This window comes from Myripristis murdjan, chromosome 9, assembly GCF_902150065.1.
Source record: "Myripristis murdjan chromosome 9, fMyrMur1.1, whole genome shotgun sequence".
NCBI lineage: Eukaryota > Metazoa > Chordata > Actinopteri > Holocentriformes > Holocentridae > Myripristis > Myripristis murdjan.
This window is the reverse complement of record NC_043988.1, coordinates 33,685,636-33,705,361: the sequence shown is the minus strand read 5'-3', so window position 1 is coordinate 33,705,361 and position 19,726 is coordinate 33,685,636. Positions and strand designations below refer to the sequence as shown.

The 19,726-nt window shown below is 43.9% G+C and overlaps 1 protein-coding gene across 1 annotated transcript in view; it reads left to right on the top strand.

The window, feature by feature from the left end:
* The first annotated feature begins 2,680 nt into the window (after window positions 1–2,680).
* Window positions 2,681–19,726, top strand: part of fras1 (Fraser extracellular matrix complex subunit 1) — a 321,197-nt gene continuing 304,151 nt past the window's right edge. The window contains 2 exon segments of the mRNA XM_030059979.1: window positions 2,681–3,184; window positions 6,334–6,365. Coding sequence (XP_029915839.1) covers window positions 3,118–3,184; window positions 6,334–6,365 — 99 coding nt within the window. The 5' untranslated portion in view covers window positions 2,681–3,117.

Sequence of the window (19,726 nt, the reverse complement as noted above, 5' to 3'; positions counted from 1 at the left end):
AGGCTACAAATACTCATTATTTCCCAGAGGTGGATGAATGACATTCCTCCCAAAGGTGTACCTGTTTATTGATTTGTATGTTAGAAGTGTACTTTTTCCTTTTCCATAAACATCAGTTTGAAAATGAAAGATTTCAGCAGAATTTTTTTTTTTGGACTTGATGCTGCGTCAGTAGAAAATGAGGCATCTATGATGTCTCATTATGACTCATCCAACCCCAAAACATCATTTTTGAGTCCTTGAATTTCAATCTGTGCTTGCTAACAACTTGTTTTGGAGAGGCGAACGCAAGCGCCTGCTGTCCTAATCACAGATATAGCCTAAGACACATCTTGAAATCATTTTCAAGAACGTGTGCAGACTTACAATAGTGAAAAAAATACATTTCTCACATGCTGGGTTGGTATAGAGTCAGTAGGCTTTGAGATGAGACTATTGATCCTGGTGGGGAAGTTGGGTCGCTGCAGCCTCATGAAATAGGATTCAGCACAGAGCGAGCAGACAATACAAATATAGGTGCTAAAAAATGGGGAAACAATGAGAACAGGAAAAATGAGGTTTTCTGTTGACATGAAGTAACATAAAAAAGTAGCCAATCCCGTTTTCATATTGACTTGTAGTTCAATAAAATTGGGTTCTTGGACCTTCAGGGGCCCCAGGCAAAGATTTCATTAACAGTCTCAGCAGATTACACAGCATATGTAGATGGTTATTTGGATCATATTTACCCAGGGTGGTCAACACCTCACCTGCACTACAGACTCTGGATAACTCTGGATTTTTAATCACATTTTGCAGCTTTTATCTTCTCAGATGGCTCACTGGGACAACATGGGGTGTTGCAGTGAGTTTGCACCATCTAATTCAAGCACCTTAGTCACTAAAGCATCTTGAGCTGACCTCTGACCTCACCGAAGAGGGTAAAATATCACCTTATATTACACTCAAGCTAAACCTTCCCACTGGGGAATAATTACGTTCCAGATTAGTGTGATTATTGACATATAAACAATCTGAGGTCATAAACTCACCTCAGTTTCACCCGCATTTCAACAGCAGATGCCACAAGACGTTTGAAAGCTGAGGGGTCTTTCAAGAGGAAAAGCTTAAATTATTCATCTAATAAGACTGTTTTTTTGTTCATCCCGGTGGTTCTCTGACACGGAGGTCACAGCTCTAGTTAACCCACATTTTTTATGCAGCACTATCTCGGCTCATAAGCGGCTCGGTGCAGCTCAGTTCAGTTCAGCGGGAGCAGATAGCAGCATTAAGGCAGCACGGAGCTTTTGCTTCGCGGGCAACTTTGTTCAAAGGCAAAAACTTTCTGATCCCTGTTTTTGGCAGAGGACAAAAGGGCTGAGGGGAGATCAGGTTGCTGCCATGTGACACTGAGGAATCTCAGAGCCTGCACTCCCATTGATTAAACACCACATCAGAAACTACAGCTCCAGTGGTCCTGTAATACAGTGCAGCAGGAAATATCACACCAGAACCTCAATACAACTGTAAGACCTACTGTATAAACACATAGAAATGATCCTCCAGGAAATCCTATAGTAACACTATAGAAAATAATATAATCCCATCAGGAGTATTATAGTGATAAGTTCAAACATGTCAATTAAAATTGGACCAAATGCAATAAAATCACCATAAACTCATCAGTAACTCCATGTGAGTATCATAGGATTATTACAATGGTATTACAGGCGGTACAAACACCTGAAAACATATTCAAAGTCACTGCAAACTCACCAGGTGCTTATGGGAATATTATAGTGATATCATAGGGGATAAAAATCCAATAAAGTGGCTTCCAGTAAGGTCACTGTATGAACTCACGGTGACTACCACACATCCCCACAGGAATATTACCGTGTCACTGTGGGGTGGAAAATACCACCGTGTATGATAAGGTCACTATGAACTCGTTATTGAGAAGTACGGACACTTTAATTTCCTACAGAGGATTAAATTGTTATATCATAGTCTGGTGATATCATAGGAGGCCAATTAAATAGCCTATAATAAGGTATAATGAGGCCACTATCAATTTGCTATGCTATTGCCTGACATACTGTCGGTCACTATAGGAGTATTACAGAAACTGAATGGAGGGTAAAAAGACAATTAAAGTGTAAGATTGCTGTTGGGCACAGTGTTGTCCCTGTAGGAATTGTAGGAAAATACTATAGCAATATCATAGGAGATGATCATAAAATAAAGCACATTAAACTGTGGCAGCGCCGCCCGAACAGGAATAATTAAGCTCATATTTTTCTGCGTCTTGTTAACTAAACTGCGTCTCCAGCCTGTAAATAAGCGCATGTTCCGCCCGCCGCTGCGCCGCGCCGGCCGGGGTGCACGGTGATCTGTCACCGCTGCGCCAACCAGCATCACAAATCTGTCTTTCTCCTTTTTTTTTTTTTTTTTTAAATCCCTGAGGAAGAGCGTCCTGCATCATCTCAGATTATAATACACACGCACAAGACTGAGAGGTGAGGGGAGGGAGGGGAGAGGGGTGGGTGTGTGTGTGTGAGGAGGTGGGACGTCCCTCCTGGAGAAGGAGGAGAAGAAGAAGAAGAAGTGGGGGCTTGGGGAGGACAAGACCGCACCGCAAGAAGTCACTTCCAAAAAAAAAAAAAAAAAAAAAAAAAAAAACACCGGCCACGTTTATCACTCCGGGGGAGCGCCTGTTAACTTGGACTGTAATTACACGCTCTCCTCCCGGTTTCCTCCGTTTCGTCGTCATGCTTTACGGCTTTTAAACCCGCCGTCCGGAGGTGGGACAGAGGGGGGAAACCACCTTGCACGGATCAGCAAGAGTTTGGTGCTGCGACTCTTCTTTTCTCTCTTTTCTTTTTGGATTGGTTTGCTTTGGACCGCAGTCGTCCTGCCGGAGCGCAGCGCAGCGCAGCGGAGCCGGTGCGCTTCTTTCCCTCTCTGCTCTCCTACGCGCAATTTTTAACCAGAAACGCAGGATATTCCCTGGTTTGTGTTTTTTTGGCACTCCAGAACGCCAATAATGCGATCTGAGCGCCGCTTTGATTTGAGCTAAAGACACACACGCCGCGTTTTCCTTCTCCTTTGGATTTATTGCCCTCTCTGGCTGGCACCATGGGCGGATGGTGGATATTCGTCGGCGCTCTGGCCGGGATCCTCACCGTCCCCCGCGGGATACACGGTGGGTATTTTTGGGTCTCTTGAACAAACCAGTTGTTCAGGTTGTTATGTAGGTCAGAGGCTCTCCAGCGTATTCACCCCGGGCAGAGGCACAACAAGAGCCACAAACCCCTCATCTGATCAGACTGTGTCCCAAGACCCCTTCTGGGAATTTTGTCCATTTAGGATAGAAACAGTCTGCTCTGCACGCAGGCAGGTGACAACGCTGAGTGCAAATCTCTGTGGTGAGATGTGTCTATTAGCCTATCTAACTGGGATCGTTTCCAGTGAAGTAAGTTACAGTGAAGTCTAACTATCCCTGATGTAGCTGAGGACCGGCTGGAAGCTCCCCGGGGACCCCTCAGGGGGGCCCGGACCCGGCTTTAGCCCCGATGCTGGTTGCAGTTTCCCAGGGTTAAGCAGAGGAGTGTCCAGGAGTGAATTGAAGTCAGATATTTGTTTGATTCTGGCCAAGATTTTACTTGAAAGAGAAGTGATGGGGTTTAAAACAAGGCTTCCCAAGCTGTTTCAAATCAAGGATCATATCATCAAATCAGACCTCATCTGACAGGATCTTGTCAAGATTTCTCCCTCAAGACACTGAGAACCAGAATGGTCAGATTCATTTAGTCTCTCATTGTGCAAACGTCCAGGAACAGAAATACAAGTGAAATTCAGCTATTCCTCCTGCTGATGGGACTCTCTTTGAAAGCAGATGCAGGGCACCTCTGATGCACAGAATACCTGGGCTTGAAATAAGTTCATGTAGCTGACTCAACAGCCAGGCGCTGACTGTTAAATTCAGTTTTTCAGGACGTCATTATTCACCAGCCAGCAATAATCCCTAGGTGAGTCTATAATCTGGTTTGCCGGGGGGACGGTTTGGCTCTGTCTGTAATTGTGCAGATGCTTACAGCCTCATTCAACTGGGTCAAAATTAGGTCTGCCGTCCGCAGTAGAGTGCACCGAGTGTGAATACAAAATGCAGGGGTTGTCAGCCAGCCTCAATCGTGCATACTATACGTACCTTTTAACTTTTAGCTTTCTGAAAACTCTTTGAATCTCTCACAGCCTGCAGCTTACATGCATTTCAATCGCAGCAGCCATCAAATCTAAGACCATCAGCCTCTGCACAGTCGCTCCCATCAAAAGATTTGTAAAGGTGAAGCGCAGAGATATAAATCAGATTTTGCAGGTATCACTGAACTGACCCATTCAAGATGTTATTTCATGCGGGCGATCAGACTGAGGGGTGTTGAAGTTGCAGTTGTACCTGACTCCTTTTATCTCTGTGCGTATGGGAGAGGATGTCAAGTCGAGCCGCATGTGGAAATCTGGCTTTCTGAAGCTACTTTTGCGCTCTGATGGAGATGATGCGTGCAGCAGAACATGACTTCAGACCTTTTCCCATATCATTTGCATCCTCGGTTTCATCTCGGCACGTGTCCAAATCCACCCGGCAGCGCTTGTTTTCGCTAAAATTCAGAACTTTTAACTTGTTTCCCGGCAAGTTCCCACCTTTAACCTTCTCCCACTGCAGCACAGCAGCAAGCAGAGCCAAACGGTTTGAAAAGCTGGAAGTTTACACTGACATGAGTGCGGCTTGTTGGACCGGACGTGTGAAGGAATGACTGGAGGGCTTTAACCGCTCACATTCTGCCAACATTAAAGGGAGATTACACTGAAGTGGCTTCAAACTTGGAGGGGGTCAGAAAAAAAGCTGGCATTTGTATTATTATACTCTCCTCCCCAACATTTGAACAAGCACAAACCTTCTGCATGCATATCTACCAGTCCAACAAACACGCTCCATATTTTATCGCAGAATTTTCTGGAGTTCCAGTTCTCCAAATGTCTCACCGCTGAAACATGATGGAGTATGTGAAATTACGCAGAATGCAATCAATTATTCGTTTTTTCTTTATAAATACTATGAAAAAAGTCCATTCTTGTGTTTTTTTTTTTTAACTTTAACTGTAATATCAAATCAATAAGCTTGCTCAAAATCTTAATGCAATCTCTCAATAACCGCATGCACACTAGATCAATTAACATTTCAATTAAACACACCCAAAACTTATTTCTGTCGTAACTAATGGGCTTAAGGAGACGCCCAGCGTGATCTTAATGACTATCTAAAGTCAGAATTAATTTGAATAACAATAATGCAAATTGAACGCTGTTTACAGAAAAGCTCTAAACCGGTTAACTGACCAGATTTTGCGATGCGGTTCGACGTGACTGTCCCTCCCGTACGAGAAGATTAAAATACAACCGCGCAGGAATCAGAGCTGTGCTGTTGTTGTTGTGGTAAACAGCCTCACTCTCAGGCATCTCGTGTTAGGCTACAACTGTAACCGGACTCCAGTATTCCCACTAGGCCCATTATGTTAACTCTGTTTACCTCCCTGGATCGTTTCCCCAGAGGCGCATCAGATTTCTCTGGCCCTCCTTTGTGAGAGTCCGAGCTCGGGGCTCGCTGAGGCGCGTGTCTGTCAATCTTCAGTGTTTTCTTAGCATTTAACTTTCAAATTGGGCCGAGATAATCATCGGCGCTCCGGTATTTCAATTTAAACGTCCCATTTTCTGGGCTTTCATGATCGGGTTATCAGATGTACAGACGGCTCTGGATGAGAGTGTCGCTCCTCTTGACGCTTTGAAAGTAAATTTAGCTCAAAGTTGAAATGAAAGAGATCATTAGATCATACATGTAGCAAATAAAGAGAGGGTTGAATCGGCGTGATAGAGCCCCTTTAAAGTGTAACGTCATGGTTTGCTTTGAGTCGGGGAGGATTTTTGATGAGTTGCCCCCCCGGATTATTCCCCCTCCCCCGCCGTTAGGAAGCAGAAACTTTTACTCATCAAACGCAGGCGCACGTCTCGGTGGAGGAGGAGACGTGTCAGAGTTGACGTGCACGATGCGACCTCACATGCAGCGCAAAGGGAATCGATTCCTCATCGTTCATGAGGCTGATACCTGCAGTTTGACCCCCTCCCTCCCCAGGGCGTCAGCAGGAATGACAAGTGAAAGATTTGCATAATCCCGGGCAAATAAGAGTTTCATAACATATCAATACAAACGGTGCACTCATGACTGGACTTTCTAATGCTAATGATACCTCTCCCTCTTTTCTCTCCCTCCCCCCTCCCTCCATCTCCATATCATCCCAGGAGCTTGCGTCTACCAGGGAGCGCTGTATGCGGTAGGTACAACCCCCTCCTTCTCATCCCATTTTACTGCTCTAATATCACTGGCTGAAGTTTTCACTTGGATCATCCCGTCCGCCCACGGAATTAGGGCGTTGAGTCCGTTTGCAAAGCCTGATGGGTATTTGCTCATGTATTATTCACGGGGGAAATTACCAAGTTGGTACGTCTGAAGGTCTGAAGTCGTGAGGTGTGTGTGTGTGTGTGTGTGAGTAAGTAAGAGTGTGTGTGGGTGTAGGCAGAGATAGGAGGTAGACGGCGTGCTGTATTATCAATGGGGATTGCTGCACATCCTCTGTTGTCTGAGATGTAGCGGAGAAGATGTGTCTCATCAATAATGCATGCCGGCTACTGACTTTGTGGATGATAATGGCGATGAGAGAGTATGATGAGGGCTTGGCTGGAAAAAAAAAAAAAAAAAACATTCGTACCGCCACAGAGCTGGAGCTACGACTCCCACCTCTCCCGCTTCGCCGTCAGCGCCTGACGCTCTTTTCAAAGTTGATACGAGTCTGTGATGATCTTTTTTTTTTTTTTTTCCTGTTGTTCGGCTTGCAGAGCGTTGGCCGGCGTCCAGGGTCTCACTTTTAAGATGAGCTGTTGTTTTGTATTCTTTATAACCTGACGCCGCTGGATCCTCACATCTCGCCTCGCAGCTCATTTCAAACATTCAAAGTCATGGCGTTTGGCTGCAGGCGGCGACGGGCAAAACGCACTGTAGCTGCAGCAGCGACGCTCCGTAGTGGCTGGGGTTTGACACGTACGCCAACGCAACCGTTTGAATTTCCATGCATTTGCATTTTGAATACAACCTCATTGGTAAAGGTAGAGTTAGACATCAGTTTGCTGATATTTAGCTTTAAACCGGGTGGGGTTTCCTTGTTTTGGTTAGTTTTAGCATGGGTGTTGCAGTCTGGGATGTTATTTAAAGGACTACTCCAACATTTTGGCCAAAACACTCCTTTTCCGACTTTCACCTCTGTACATCCCAGTGGTTCAGTTCCTGTGTTTAGCATTTCCTGTTAGCTTAGCATAAAGACTTGAAATCTATGGGAGTCGTTAGCCTAGCTCCGTCGGAGTGAAAAAATAAAGCAACTCTGAAGTTGTCTGATTTACCCAGATTATCATGTGTATTTTAAAAACATGTCTTGGGATTTTTTCTTTGATGGAGCCAGGCTAGTGACTCCCATAGACTTCAAGTCTTTATGCTAAGCTAACAGGAAATGCTACTCAGAGGAACCAAACCACTGGTGGGATCCAACATCTTGTCTCAGTCTGGGGAAGCCAGAAAAAGAGTATTTTTACAAAATGTTGGCGTGTTTCTTTTACATGATGGAAAAGGTACTCCTTCCTATTTAACAAGCTTCTCTGTGGGAAATGATGTCACCAGAAAAACAAGCCGATGAGAATTGTTCCCAGCTGTTTTGTCACAATTCGACCTTGTCAAAAATCAGCCATCCATTTTAAATTGGAAGTTAAAAAGCAAGTCTTGAATTTGCTTCATGCTTTAGTAGCCCTGTGGCCTGCAGGGTAGCAGCCATTGGCGATGCAAATGAGGAGGGCGGTGCCACCAATACCACCGGCCAATCAGCAGCCAGTGGCTTGTTAATAATACATGAATGTCTTGTAAACAGTTTGTTAGATTCTTGGTGCAAGAGGAACGCTGGAAAAGGAAAAGGTTACCAAAAATACAGTTTTCTTTCTCAAAATATCACAGTTGTGTGTTTTGGACAATAGTTCATCATATAAAACTTTATGTAAATGTACATGTTAATAAACATATAAATGACCACTCTCTTCTTTAACATTGCCAGGTCAGTGGAGTTTCATTTTCTAGTGATGTTTCAGAATGACCAGAATAAAACTTCAGTGAAAACACCAAATCCTTAGATTTTTTTGGAATGACAATTATGGAAAGGAATGGAAAATACCAAGAATATCGGCACAGTCAGCAAACATCAGCAAACATCAGTATCGGCCCGCAAAAACCACATATTGGTCAAACCCTTGCAAGAGGTGACGAACTGCATTGCTTCACACTGTGTAGCTGTATGTATAAAATACACTACATCAACATTTTTTAAGTGTCTTCGGCCTAAAAATTATCAATGTCAGCTTTCAGAAACCCCGTATCGGCTGAACCCTGGCGCAAAGATAATGAATTGCAGCGCTCTGCACCACTTTAGGAAAAACAGCACTTTCGGCTCGGGGAACAACTGGTAATCGCTCTTAAAAGCCTCCGAGACAGTTCTCAGCGGTGGAGTTGTGGTTCCCGGGAGGTTTTCAGGCGCACGTTCAAATGGCAAATAATGACAAATTCCTGTGTCTGTGCTGCTGTGTTATCAGCATAATTACAGTAAAGCTCAGAACAGCGAGCAGTAACGCACATACCGCCGTAAAACGCACGGGAAACACATCCTGCCGCTCGGCGTTACCATCCCATCTGGCTTTGAAGGCTGAATCGAAGGGGGATAATTGTTGGAAGTAAGGAGAAAAACGGTTCAGGCGGTGATTTGTGGGAAGGTGGTGGGAGCGGAGGAGGTGTGTGTGTGTGTGTGTGTGTGTGAAAGACAGGTGGGAGGCCCCAGCATGTTCGAACACAGACAGGTAAGGGGCCCTTCTGGAGTTCAAAGTGAAGAGGCCCCCCCTCCCCCCTCCGCCCCGAACACCTGGAGTGGTAAGAGGTAGGAGAGCAAATGGAAAGAAAAAAAAAATGCAGATTAAAGTGGAAGCCACAATGGAAGCCCTCAGGACTCAAAGTTCAGTTCAGCTCCCCGGTCATGGCTTTTGTAGCAGGGAAAATAATCAAAAGAACAAAACCTGCTTCCTACGCACTTTCAGCTTCAAAGCTTTTTTTTTTTTTTTTTTTTTTTTGCCCACCATTAATTTCTTTTGATTTGACGTGAAGATTTACCTGGTGGTCAGTATAGTAGTAGAGTCACGCTGGTAATTCTTCAGAGATATGACGGGGAGGACACGGCTGTAAAACCACAGAAAGTATGTAGCTCTACTTATAAAAGGACAGTGCAACATATTTCCAAACTTTTTTTTTTTTTTTTTTGGTTGTGCAATTCCCAAACTGCTCAAGGCACGGAAATGACCAAATTCTTTTTATCATACATTTCCAAACTTTGCAAACCTGTATAAAAGATCAGAGGAAGAATATCGCTTCTTTTAGAATTAGACAAACGCGGCCTTTTATGAAAAACTGGACGTTGCGCCATGATGTCGTCACCACTGACACAATGGATATTCCCCCCTGACTTCAGTGACATAAAAAGCCGTGATGTAGCTTTATTTTCTTGTAAGAAGGTTTACTCCGGCGTTCAAGACATTTGGGCTAGAATCGGCAGATGTGGTAGCTGATTGGATCGTTGTTTCTGTTTTCAGATACTGTGCACTTCTCCGATTAGCTGCCGTCATCACCTAAAACTATGCATGTCGTCCCTCGAGGATGCTGATTGGTCCTGGCGTTTCGTGGCTTTAAAGAGGTGGCTGTTTGGTTGGCGCTGGCCATTCAAGGCTGACGGAGTTGCGAGTTTTTGCGTCATTTGATGGAATGACACTGTGTTACAGGACTAAAATTTGGGGTTTTGTAGAATATTGGTACAAAATATTGCAGGTTTGATGCAAAAAAAAAAATCAAAAACATATTGGTGGAAGCCCAGGTGCTTCCTCACTTTGCACGGGATGCGAGATGAGGCCAAAAAAGTGAGTGATCCTCCACATTTCCCCTATGGAGTAATGAGAAAAGTGCCGCTGCCTTCATGCCCGACTTCCCACGGCTGAAGCTTGTTTGCGCTGATCAGACGGCCGAGTTTGGGCCAGCAACTTGCCGAGGCCCGGAGAGTCGGTGTTTGGCTGCTGCTCTGCGTCCTCACTAAATCATTTAGTGCTCAGCTGTCTCTCACCTCCAGCCCTGCAACACGATGAATCAAATGAGGCTCAGAGGGCTGCGCCGCGCTGCCAGAGGAGCATGTGTCTTCTGGGTGAAGCCCAGTGTAAACAGAGTTTTTTTAATGATGTTGCCCTCAGGTCGTCTGAAACGGCCCCGTCCTGCCAGCTCGCGTCAGCTGTGATGCTTACATCACTTTCTGAATGTCACCGCTCACTTCGGCAAATCCGGCTCGGTCATTTCACCCAAACGTTTCAGAAAGCAAAGGCACTCGTGGTCACCAGGCAGGTCTGGGGTCCCGCCTTCTTCAATACAGGGCCCCTAAAGCCTAATTAACCCATTAAAACCTGAACAAATTCACTTGATTTCTTTCAAAAACATGGGGAAAAAGGCGATGAGCAACTTCCTCTTAAAATCCTCACCCTCATCCTCGAGTCTGGCTGACATCTGTTCATATGATACTATTTCTACCATATATTCCATCCATTTTTTAACATCCAGAGAGGATGTACTGAGGATCTGAAGATCACTCAGGCAGCTGTAACAACCCCGACCTTTACTGCTGTAAAATCATATTTTGATGTACCAGGCAGATCAGTTTGGTCTTCTAGCAGGCACAGTCTCTAGCCACTTTCCGATGCATTCTAATACTTTTTTCAAAATGGGTAAACAAGTTTACATGACCAAATTGTATGCAAAAATGTTCCCATTTCTTGCTGACATTTCCAACATAAATTACTAGCTGAGCTTAGAGGGAGTAAGATAAAGAGGTAACACTTTACAATAAGAGTACAACAATCGACGTTAGTTAACGTTAGTTAATGCCATAGTGGTTAGTTAACTGTTAGTTAATGATTATTATGGCATTTACTAATGTTAATATCTACAATAACCCTTAAATAACATAAATTAATACCTTAGCATGAACAGCATTAGCACATGATTCTTAGACACATTAGTTAACGGTTAGTTACCTGTTACTTAATGTTTATTACCTGTTACTTAATGTTTATTACGGCATTAATTAACGTTAATTGTTGTGCTCTTAATGTAAAGAGTTACCAATAAAGATATATTTCCCAGTGTTTGACAGTATTTTTAGCTACTCCTCATCACTCAAATTGCTCAAAAAAAAAAAAAAAATCCTAAAATTCCAAAAAATGAAAAATTAAAAGAACTAAAGTGGGTTTTGTTCAGAGGGTGAAAAAAAGCTTACAGGTTGTTCATGTTTTGGATCTACATCAGCTTCTCTATACAAAAAGACAAGGGTGCCCAAAAGATTTTTTTGCCTTGGGCCCCCAAATATCTACGGAGGGCACTGCTGATGGGTAACATACGCATGCGCGTGCCCCGGCAGAGTTAAATCATTACTGTCTGTGTGCACTAATGCAACACGCCGCCAGGCTCGACATACCGCTGAAATACATCATATAGCCCGCAGGGATGGGCAGCAGTGCACGGCAACATGCAGCACCATGTCCAAATATATCACCAGCGCCTCAAGGCTTGAATTCCTGGCATTGCGAGTCGTGAGTCCCTTCAGCAATCGAAATGTAGGGCACCTCATGAACAGTGTCGCCATCAGGACAAGCGCTCCGGGTGACACCGGCCAGTTTTTTTTCCAAAGGTGTGTTAACAAAGCGTTTACCTGAGGTTGTACAGGAATGAGGCTGAAGCAAAGCATCAATGCGTCTCCTCAGTGCGCGCTGCGTTGGTAAAAATGCAAACCCTCCCGGTCACACTGTCTCTCCAAGGCTGCACGGCTCATACATTACCAATGACATTTGTTCCTGCTGCAGCTCTCAGTGACAGAGGCTTGGAGAGGAGTTATCATGTATGCAAACCAACCCGAATGTAGTATCAGGGCATGGCGATATATATTGATATCGTGATGTAAGACTACATATCATCTGGGAAATCTTGAACTTATTAGACTGTTGCAGCTGTTTGGATATGTGTCTCTACCTGTTTGGTCTCCATATTCTAACAGTTTGGATCTGTGTTTCTTGGTTCAGCCTCACCAAGCCCAGTTGTACAGCCACTATTTTATCACACATGAACAAAACAGAGGCCACATGCAACCTAAACGTTCCTCTGGGTTGAAAGGGAGGTAAGAGCTCAACATTATGCATCCATCCACAGCGTGTGCACCATACAAAGTGAATGGGTTAAGAGCTTAAGAGTTAACAGGACACAAATAAAACAGTTAGAGATCTCTCCATTGATTGGACAGAGATGCAAACCATTTGATTTTTTCCTAAAGCTCAGATTGTGGGCATCATAAGGCTACAATTAATCATCACCTGGCCTCCTGTCACCTGTCCAGGTGATGTCATAGGTGATGTCATAGGTAAAATGAGCAAAGTTATGAGTTGTGTCGAAGATCACCAAAGCTGAATAATGTTAAGGCAAAGCCACCAACACCTTACCAGTTCCAGGCCCGTGCATCAGTTTTCCCGACGTAAACAAGCTCTTCTGCCGACGCGGCGATGTACGTTTACAGCTGTTGCCATGACAACGGGAAGCACTCGGAAGTACTCTGATTTGCCGTAAACCGAAGGCCCAGGCAGGCCCTACCCATTCAGTTTCTATGATGTACGCCTTTGAAACACGTTGCTTCATCTCGTATCAAGGCAACATGCTATACACATCTTAAAGGTACATTTCACAATTTCGGCAATATCCACATTACCAGTAACTATCAAAACTCTCTTGTGTGTTAATATCTTATGAAAGCACCAGTAGTCATTCCCACAATATCATCAATATTGAGATATTTGGTCAAAGATATTGTGATGTTTGATTTTGACTTTATGGTTCTGCCCCATTTTTTGTCTGTACCCTCATTTTGGCTATGAAAACGTTTAATCAGTGACTCAAACCACATCTGACCAGTTTCATCTCAGTGCCTCTGAGCCACTGGCTTCTTCTGCTCGGTTAAACACCCTGAGCTGTTTTGCAGGGTTTTTCTGGTCACAGAGAAACGATCTTAGCGGTAACTACGACTGCTGTTGTTGTCTGACACGCTGCACAAGTTGGATTTGACGTTGACGGTGAAAACTTCATTTCAAACTCTCACAACAATAAGATTAAAAGGCGAATATAGTAAGCTCCTTCAAAAGAGGGCATCGCCGACTTCCTATATGCCAAAGGGAATATCTTAAGCATGTGGGATTCATATCCATCGACTTTGTGCCCAGTGGGCTTTGGCGGTGAAGTGACATTAAAGGCTCTAATAGGATCTGACTGCAGTTGGACAGAATATGTATATTAGAGGAAACCGCCTTTTTTCCAAGGCCCCCTCGGTGGATTAACGCTAAAGCTCTGGTGATAATTCCTCTGTGACGACCGGGTCGCCTCTGACTGGTGTTCACGCTGCGGCCTTCCCATGGCTCAATGCCGCCCATGTGATCAGAGGAAAAGCCAAATGGGACCTCGTGTCCCACAGGGGGATAAGACATGCACCGCAGGCACACTTCAAGACTGTGAGAGGGAGCGGAAAGGGAAAATCACAAAGGGAGAAAAATAGCTGAATAGGAGGGACATGGCTACATGGGAGAAACCAGTGAGGGGGAACAAAACAAACTGGCAAAAGAGAGACAGACAGAGAGAGAAGGGGATAGAAAATTAGAAAATGTGGATGCAGAATGACAGCGAGGGACAAACCAAAAGCCCAGAGAATAAAAAGAGACAGCAGTGACCGAATTTAACCCAGGCCCTGAGAGACAGCAGGCTTTCTGGGACGAAGAGTCAGCACTTTCCCCTCTCAGCCTGATCAGTGAGTGCAGACAGGTAAAGTCACCTGAAGTTAGCAGAGCAGGGACGACTGCTGCCGACTGCAAACTAAACTGGACAAACTGTACTTCTGACTTAAAAGTTACAGCCGGTAACTGAAAATGGTGACCTTTGACATCGTTTTATTTACCTTCCCAGGCTGCTTTAAAGTGGCAATCCATGAGATCCTTGGATGTTTTATTTCTTTTTATTTTGTTGACATTTTCAGTGATAAGTGGCCGCTCCTGTTGGTGTTTTTCCTCTTCTCGGAAATCACCTGGTGATGCGGCGAAATTGGTCTCTGAAAAGTTAACTCCTAAAGATTTTCCCTGGGAAAGACCCACCAGACACTGAAGTATTACATTAGCTGGAAATCAATTTGTTCACTGTTGTGTTTTGTCAATTAGCACTTGTTTTATGACTTTTTTTATGTGAAAATGTCACTCGTTAGCACATTAAGACATTAATTGTTTCAAGAAACATCAGGACTGCATAAATTCACAAGAAAAAAGACATTAAACACAAAGAATAAAACATGCTAATAGATTTTTGTTTCGGAAATAGATTTTTTCTTACACTAAAGAGGATCCCACACAGTGCTCTCGCATGTCATCACCATTTGTTTATCATAATGACGTTTCGGTCCCTCTAGACCTTTGTAAGATTATTCTAAAGGAAATGTCATTATGATGAATAAATGGTGTTGCTGTGTGTGGGATCCTCTTTAATTTGATTTTTATATCACATCTCCTACGCACCTGTCTCCCACATTGTTTGGCTGTGGGAATATTGTAGAAATGGATCTTTTCAGATTCCATAGACCATCTCTGAACGTGTGAGCCGCTTTGTGATCCCAAATCTGGTCTCGGCTCTCAGATTGAACCAGCGAACCAGAGATCTGTGTTGAAATGTGCCAACGCTGCAAAGTCTGCAGTGTTTGTGCTTAGTTTTCATGTCAGGAAACTCCATCACTTTCTACTCAGCTGGAAGTTGTTTGTCTGCTCTCGGTACTTAGCATCAACATCAAAAAACAGCACAAAATGAAGTTCAGACCGGGACAAGCGCTGGCGTTTCCGCTGTTGAAAAAAGCTGTTTGTGCAACAACTCCACCCCCCCACCCCCCGCCAAAAAAAAACCCTGCACTGACAGTTTTTTCCTTGACTTGCTCAGTGGGACGCTTGGTTTGTTGGATTCAAACATCATGAATTTGGATTTTTGTGAATCGGCTGTTTCAAAGCAGAACACCCTTTTTCTGTTGGTTCCTCCTTTGACGGGCATCTCCTGCGTGCGTGCGGCTGTGATGTGTGAAGTTTCTGTCGTAATGAAGCGAGCGTCCGCCGTGCGAGTGTCTGTTCAATAAGCTTTTCAGAAACATTGTGGCCCAGGACACACAGAAATAGACCATTTGAGGACTTGCCATTTGTGGCTCTACCACAGTTGAATTATTAAGAGCCCCAAGGCTGTGAAGTGCCTACAGTGACTGCTCTTTTGAAGACGCTGGTAAAGCTAAACTACGTCTTACATCTCAAATTCCTCCGTACTTTTTGAGGCAGAGCTGCAGTTCCTCCATTTGTTCGGCTCAAGGGAGAAACTTATATAGTGCACTAAAAATGATTGTGTTTGCTTCTCATGTCTGTCACTGAAAATGGTTAGAAGCAAGCTCCAGATGTGACAAGTTTGAATTCTGTGCAGCACAGTCTCACAAAATTTTACGAGATCAGCAGAATATCTTAAATTGCAAATGTCATGCCCCTGTGCAGGAAAAGTGAGAGAAATAAGTTTCCCCACCAGGAAACAATTATATTCAGCAAATCCAACTAGAAACAGGAAGCAGTTTGACATTAAAATAGCAACATAGAAAGTAGAGATGGCCCAATATACCGACAGACTGTCAGTATCACCTGACATCAGCTTTAAAACATAATATTAGTATCAACAGTTATTTTGATCTAACTATGACCACAGCCCGTTCAAGTTCAAGTTCAAGTTCAGGTTTATTTAGAGCTGTTGGTGGTGTTTTTGATGTGAGAGACTGAGCGAGAGACTGGACTCAAAAATTAAACCAAGGTTGTCCGTTGTAGAGTTTTGAGAGATGAAGCAGTTGTCAAAATTTAGGTTAAGATCACTAAAAATATGCTTATGTGTCAGGCCAGCATTTCATTCTTGCCAGTGTTAAGCATCAGGAGATTTAAGGACATGCGAACTTTAATTTCACACTGAAATGCCTCATGGTTTGCCAGTGCTACAAACAAAATGTCATTCTGCTTGATGGGGATGAACATCTAAGCATCATCAGCATAACAATGGAAGCCAAAGTTGTAACTGGGAATAACATCACCCACAGGCAGCATGTAGATTGAGAATAGCAGAGGGCCAAGGATTGACCCCTGAGGAACACCACAGTTAAGCTCATATTGTTGTAGTGGACGCACTGCTTTCTCTTTGAGAGATGAGAGAGAGCGCCAGGCCACAAATACCAATTAGATCTTCCAGACGCTTTAACAATATTGTGTGATCGACTTTCCAAATGTGAAAATGGCCTGTTGAGTTCGTGCTTTTGTGGTTGAGGAATGTAAACAACTCATTATTCATGTCTCCAACAATTTGAGTAATCAACATTTCAGAGTATGAACTCTTTCAGTGAAGCTTTGAGAGACTGTTAGGGGGAAATATTTGTATTCTTGCCCAGGAATTAAATGCTGACCTGGAAATCTTGACCTCATAACGTCTGTGGGCCGGCACAGAACCTTCCTGTCTGGTTAACTCCACTCCTTTTTACTCATTAACCTTTGAGGGAACACAACGTTTTCCCCTCACTCAGAACACGTTTCTCAGGCGCGAGCTTGTTTAATCAGCAGCTTTGAAACCTTCAGGCAAGACTTTTAAACTTTAATCAGGGAACAAGGCTGCGTGACACATTAAATGAAATTAAATGAAACAGAACGCTGACATTCCTGCATCACTTTGTGTAGTTAAGAGCAGCATTTTTCGTCAATTTTTGCTCAGTACTTCAAAAAGGGGAGCAAAATGTCCTCACAACATGCTTGCTGCAAGACGTACATGCACAGAATTGTGGACTTTGACTTTTATATTTTAGTTTTGAGTCTCATTTAGTCACTGAGCAAAGTTGTGCAGTACTGGTTCAAACAAACAGAAACCTTACACAATATGATATTATAGCATGGTAAAAAAAAAAATGTTTTTGCAGGATTTGGAAACTGTTCTGAAGTGATATTAGAAACACTTTTAGGTCCCAATTTCCCAAAACAAATCAGGTTGCAGCTACGGATGGATGGATTCAGAGCTGGTGCAGGCATATTGCATATTGTAAGAAGCCCAGAGGCTGCAAAAATGTATATTTAACAAGAGAAATTCATTGATTAAAAACATAAAAAACCATGCTGATAAATGTGCATAAATGTCTTGAACGTCCCAATGGAGAGTCCCAGTCCCCAGGTTGAGCCCCGCTGCTTGGGAGCATCCCACGCTTCAGCAGAGCCGGCCGGCTAAATGAGTGCCTGCCATGCTTCCTCGACTGGAACTAAGCCCCCTTTTTTTTCCAGCAGCTCCATGCAGACATGCCAGGCTGCAGAGGGCTGGCTGGAGTGGAGTGGTGCAACCTTTGGCAAACACCCAGCTGCTGGGCTAATGAGCAAACAAACAAGCTAGCCGCTCCCCTTTCTCATCACACCCGCCCTCCTCCTCCTCCTCCTCCTCCTCCCCGTCCTCCTCTCCGAGCCCATCCGGTGGCGGCTTTGACAGTTTCATCGCTGAAGGTCCGGGAGGTCACCCGCCTTTGTCTCCCAGTTCATTCAAAGTGTTTGATTCGCGGCTCTCCCATTCAGCCCAGTGTGTCTCTTATCTGTAAACAGCAGAATGCGCCTCCAGGCCGGGTTTGCTTTCTTGCTCCGCTTCTCCTCCAGTCTGCGCCTCCAGGCCGTCGAAGCCACAAGTGTTTAGACAGAGCGGCGTTAAAAAACTGAGCCGGGGCCATTGTCCCCGTCGGCTCAGACAGCCGTGTTTGCACATGCAGCAGATCCCCAGACCTGCTGCCCAACCTGCCAGCTTCATTCCTTACACAGAAAAAAACATTCTTCCCGCTTTTTGTCTGTCCTGAATGCTTTAGGAGGACGGATCTTCGGGGAAAACCGCTTTAAAAAAAAAAAAAAAAACACTACAACACAGCCTCCTTTAAATCGAGAGTGAAGGAATTCAAGTAGAAGATATGAAAAGCCAGGCTGAGAGCACACGAGGGAGTTTTCACAAGAATTCGGGGGGATATTTTATGATTTATATTGATTGGTGGTGTTATAGAATGAAGTTTGTTTGGCTCTAAAAAAAAAAGCTTAAGCAGTCCGCCAGGCAACAAAAGCAGCCGCTCCTTCATTTATCTAAGAGGCACCATGAGAAATAAAACAGTGCTTTAAACCGAGCCATATTCCTTTATTGTGTAGACTGCCACGATGCATAAAGCTGACAGTTTAATCTGCGGAGCATCATCCAACATTTTATCTGCATATTACCCAATTGCCCTTGTTTGTCACGTGGATTTGTTTGAAGAGAAGAAGCTGAGATGTTTTAATTAACCGTTGAGGGCATATTAGCTCATCTGCACATTAACGATGTTGGGTTTTTTTTTTATTTCTCTTTGTCTTATTATTCGTATGTGGAGATAAACAGACCGAGAAACTGAATTATTGTCTCCAGAATTACATGTTTTCTGGACACATGGGCAGCGCAGGATGGTAACCTTTGACATACATTATCATATCACAAGTTCTCACAGTGTACTTCTTGGCAGAGGTCATCGTGTTTGTGCTGTTATCTGGCCTGCTGGCACCACAATGTGTTTTCTTTTTCCTCTTTTTTGTTTTTTTACTTTTTCAGCAAAATTGAAACAGTGCCAAGTCGCAGCCCTCCCCTGCACAGCCTTTAAATGCTCAGAATTTGAATTTCTATAGCAGATGAAGCTTTTATTTCAGCTTTTCCATCCAATTTAGTTGATTAATTAGTAAAAGGAGCCTAGAGGCTCCAAATATTAATTATTTCAAATGCAGGGAAAAAACGTCTTTCTTGTTATTCAGAATTCAAGATACATCCACAATAGCTTTGTGTATGGTGTGCTGTGTATGTGGTGCTGGCTCGTGACTGGGAGGCTGCTGATTTCAATCCCCAGACAGGCTGGGAAAAGTGTGGGTGGAGGAAATGCATGAGTAACACTTCCCTCCCTCAACGAGCAGGGAACTGCTGACGTGCTCTTCAGCAAGGCATTAAACCCTCAGCTGCTTCAGTCCAACAGCAGAGAAACGTAGCTGCACCAAGAAGACCATCAGCTGTGCAGACAAACAAACTCAGCCTCCACTGGATAAACCATCATTTAAAAATTATTTATTTCAGATATCGTACTGCAAAATCTTCATCTGGTGTGTTACAATCTTGTTTTTCAAGGTAAAAATCTTGCAGTGGGATGGATAATGCCATATGTTTAATTTGTTTCAGCAGTTTGGTTGTTGTCTAACGGTGGCTAATGAGTTATCAAATATGTTGTTTTACCTTGAAATGGCCCAAAGTCCGTCTGGATTTTCACTCTCTATTGTTTTTTTCGGTTGTTCATCAATCAGGAAGGCGTGAAATGGCAAGAGTTTGTCAGACACCCCCCCCCCCACCCATCCTCCTCCTCCTCCCCCC